The sequence below is a fragment of the Myxocyprinus asiaticus genome, chromosome 2 (assembly GCF_019703515.2).
Source record: "Myxocyprinus asiaticus isolate MX2 ecotype Aquarium Trade chromosome 2, UBuf_Myxa_2, whole genome shotgun sequence".
NCBI classification, from domain to species: domain Eukaryota; kingdom Metazoa; phylum Chordata; class Actinopteri; order Cypriniformes; family Catostomidae; genus Myxocyprinus; species Myxocyprinus asiaticus.
In genome coordinates, this window is record NC_059345.1 from 4,760,548 (window position 1) to 4,763,047 (window position 2,500).

At 35.0% G+C, this 2,500-nt stretch overlaps 1 protein-coding gene across 1 annotated transcript in view; it reads left to right on the forward strand.

The window, feature by feature from the left end:
• LOC127454237 (syntenin-1-like) overlaps positions 1-2,500 on the forward strand; it is a 13,404-nt gene that overhangs the window by 9,196 nt on the left and 1,708 nt on the right. The window contains exons 8-9 of the mRNA XM_051721304.1: positions 1,102-1,193; positions 1,383-2,500. The exon at positions 1,383-2,500 is cut by the window's right edge and continues 1,708 nt beyond it. Of these exons, the coding sequence (XP_051577264.1) occupies positions 1,102-1,193; positions 1,383-1,437 (147 nt within the window). The 3' untranslated portion in view covers positions 1,438-2,500. The remainder of the gene's footprint in view (positions 1-1,101; positions 1,194-1,382) is intronic.

Below are 2,500 nucleotides of genomic sequence, written 5' to 3' on the forward strand. Positions count from 1 at the left end.
GAACAAGAAATTCAAATCTGGTGTGAACAAGAAACTAATTGTTCAGAGATCTGAACTTATTGTTTTGAACAAAATAATTCTCATTTGAGAATTGAGCCAAAGCGATTGAGAAAACCTGTATTAGATCATGATAGTTTAACAAATGTAATATTTCATATACTGTATTAATGATGGATTTTCATATTTTAAGATTGAAAGTCTGGGTCTGTGACAAGAGTAAATCAATCAAATGTATACATAAAAGATGTTTGAAAAGTTGCTAAATTACTGTAAATGAAGGCATGGGGCGATTCTCACCAAACCTGTCAAAAAATATCCTGTTTACTCCGAAATTAAAAGTAACACATAAGAAAATATATTTTGCATACAGAAAATTAAGCCCTATTTTAAGATATTTTACATTGAGACATTATTTTCATGACAGTTACGCACATTTTACCCCCCAATTGTCATTACCACAACATGAAAGATATGATGTTTTCATTACCGCAATGTAAAATATATTGTTTAAACTGTACAACAGCAAAAAAAAAAAAAAAAAAAAAAAAGAAAAATAATCCTCATTGAAAACAATGGGTAAAGTAAAAGTAGTAAAAAAAAAAAAAGAGATTTTCTTTTTTTTTAATGTCCGGATGCATTGCGGTAGTGAGAATTGTCGGGGTAAATGTGGTAAAGTGTCCTGAAAATAATGTCACAGTGCACAAAATTGTAATCATCCTCAATGTAGGCTCAATTTTTCTTCACGCAAAATAGAATAGAATTTCATATATATATACTGTATATATATTTTTATTATTTATTTTTTGTATTTTATTTTTATTGATTTCGTGGTTCAATATGACCAGGACATTTTTGACAGATTATATGAGAATCACCCCATGGTTTCAAAAGTTTCCAAGTCAGTTTGTGATTTTCATATGAGCTGAAATCTGTTAGTTTGAATAAAAATCAACCCCTGAGACATTAAAAATGCCTGAAGATAAAGAAACGCCCTTTGCTTTCAAAGAAGTTGGCCAAATGGCCCTGTGGAGCACAAGCAGGTGACTTCACAGTTGTAAAAGATTTGATTTAAATTTAAGCAACTTTCCTCTCTTTTATTAGGACTCCCAAATCACAGACATCCTTAATTCTAGCGGGGCTGTTGTCACGGTAACGGTGATGCCAGTGGTTATCTTCGAACACATGATGAAAAGGTATGGAAAATAAACTGCGGGTGGACAAAACCCGATGCCAATCAGGAGTCCATTCATTCCACTTTACTAAAAGACTCTTTGTCTTTTTCTTTTTTCCCCGTCTTGCTTTACTTCCTCTCACAAATGTGCTCTTAACATTTGACATGGCTTTACTGCCTCGCTTCCGCCCATTCCTCTCCCTCTCTACAGGATGTCAAGCAGTATTGTGAAGTCACTAATGGATCACTCTATTCCCGAGGTTTAAGACGTTTCGGATCGGACTGTACAGACGAGGATGATTTGGATTTTGTTGTGTGAAGTCACAGCTTGGAAGTGTCACATTTGGTTTGCAGTTGTGTCTGCAGTCCTGTGTGATTTTGTGCATGTGTTAGAGAGCTAATCGGCGAAGAAACACAGCAAGGAGAACTGAAGAGATTTTAAAGAGATATTTGTTTAAAAATTCTCTTCAAAGGACTTGTTCACCCAAAAATGAAAATTCAAATAACCATTTACTCATCCTCATGTCGTTCCAAATCCATATGAGTTTCTATCTTCCATAGAACACAAAAGGAGATATTAAGTAGAATGTTCAAGCTGCTCTTATCCATACAAAGCAAGTGAATGGGGACTGGGGCTATCAAGCTCCAATATGACATTAAAGCACCTTTAAAGTGCCATAGAAGTAGTCAGTTTGACTTGTTCCAACATATTCCAAGTCTTCTAAAGTCATACGATAGCTTTGCGTGAAGAACAGATCGAAATCGTTATTCACTGAAAATCTTTCCCTAAGCTGCAACTCTCAAATCTCATTTACACTTCTGCGTATTCATACACTTCTGGTTTGTTGCGATTGATTTTGACATGTGGCTTATTTCGATATACGCGAATGGAAATTAGATTTGACAACTTCGGCAGAGGGGAAGATTTTCAGTGTATAACAACTTAAATGGCTTCAAAAGACTTGGAATATAGTGCATTAGTCGTATGGACTACTGTTGAGACTTTTATGATGCTTTTTATGGTAATTTTTTGCATTAATTTTCTGCCCAACATATTGTATGTTCCATTGAGGAATGAAAGTATAACAGGTTTGGTATGGCATCATATTTGTGCCACAATTCTGCGGGCACCAGATGATATTTACAGAAGGGATGTCAATTTAACGCGTTCATTCAGTGTGATTAATTATGTGAATAAAATGCATTAACACAATTAATCATGCCCCTGGACCATAATAAGGAATATACAGTACCTTCCATATGAGCAATTCTAGCTTGGAGTACCATCTGTTTTCTCCAGGGGGCAGTAAGCGAAACTCACTGTATAGG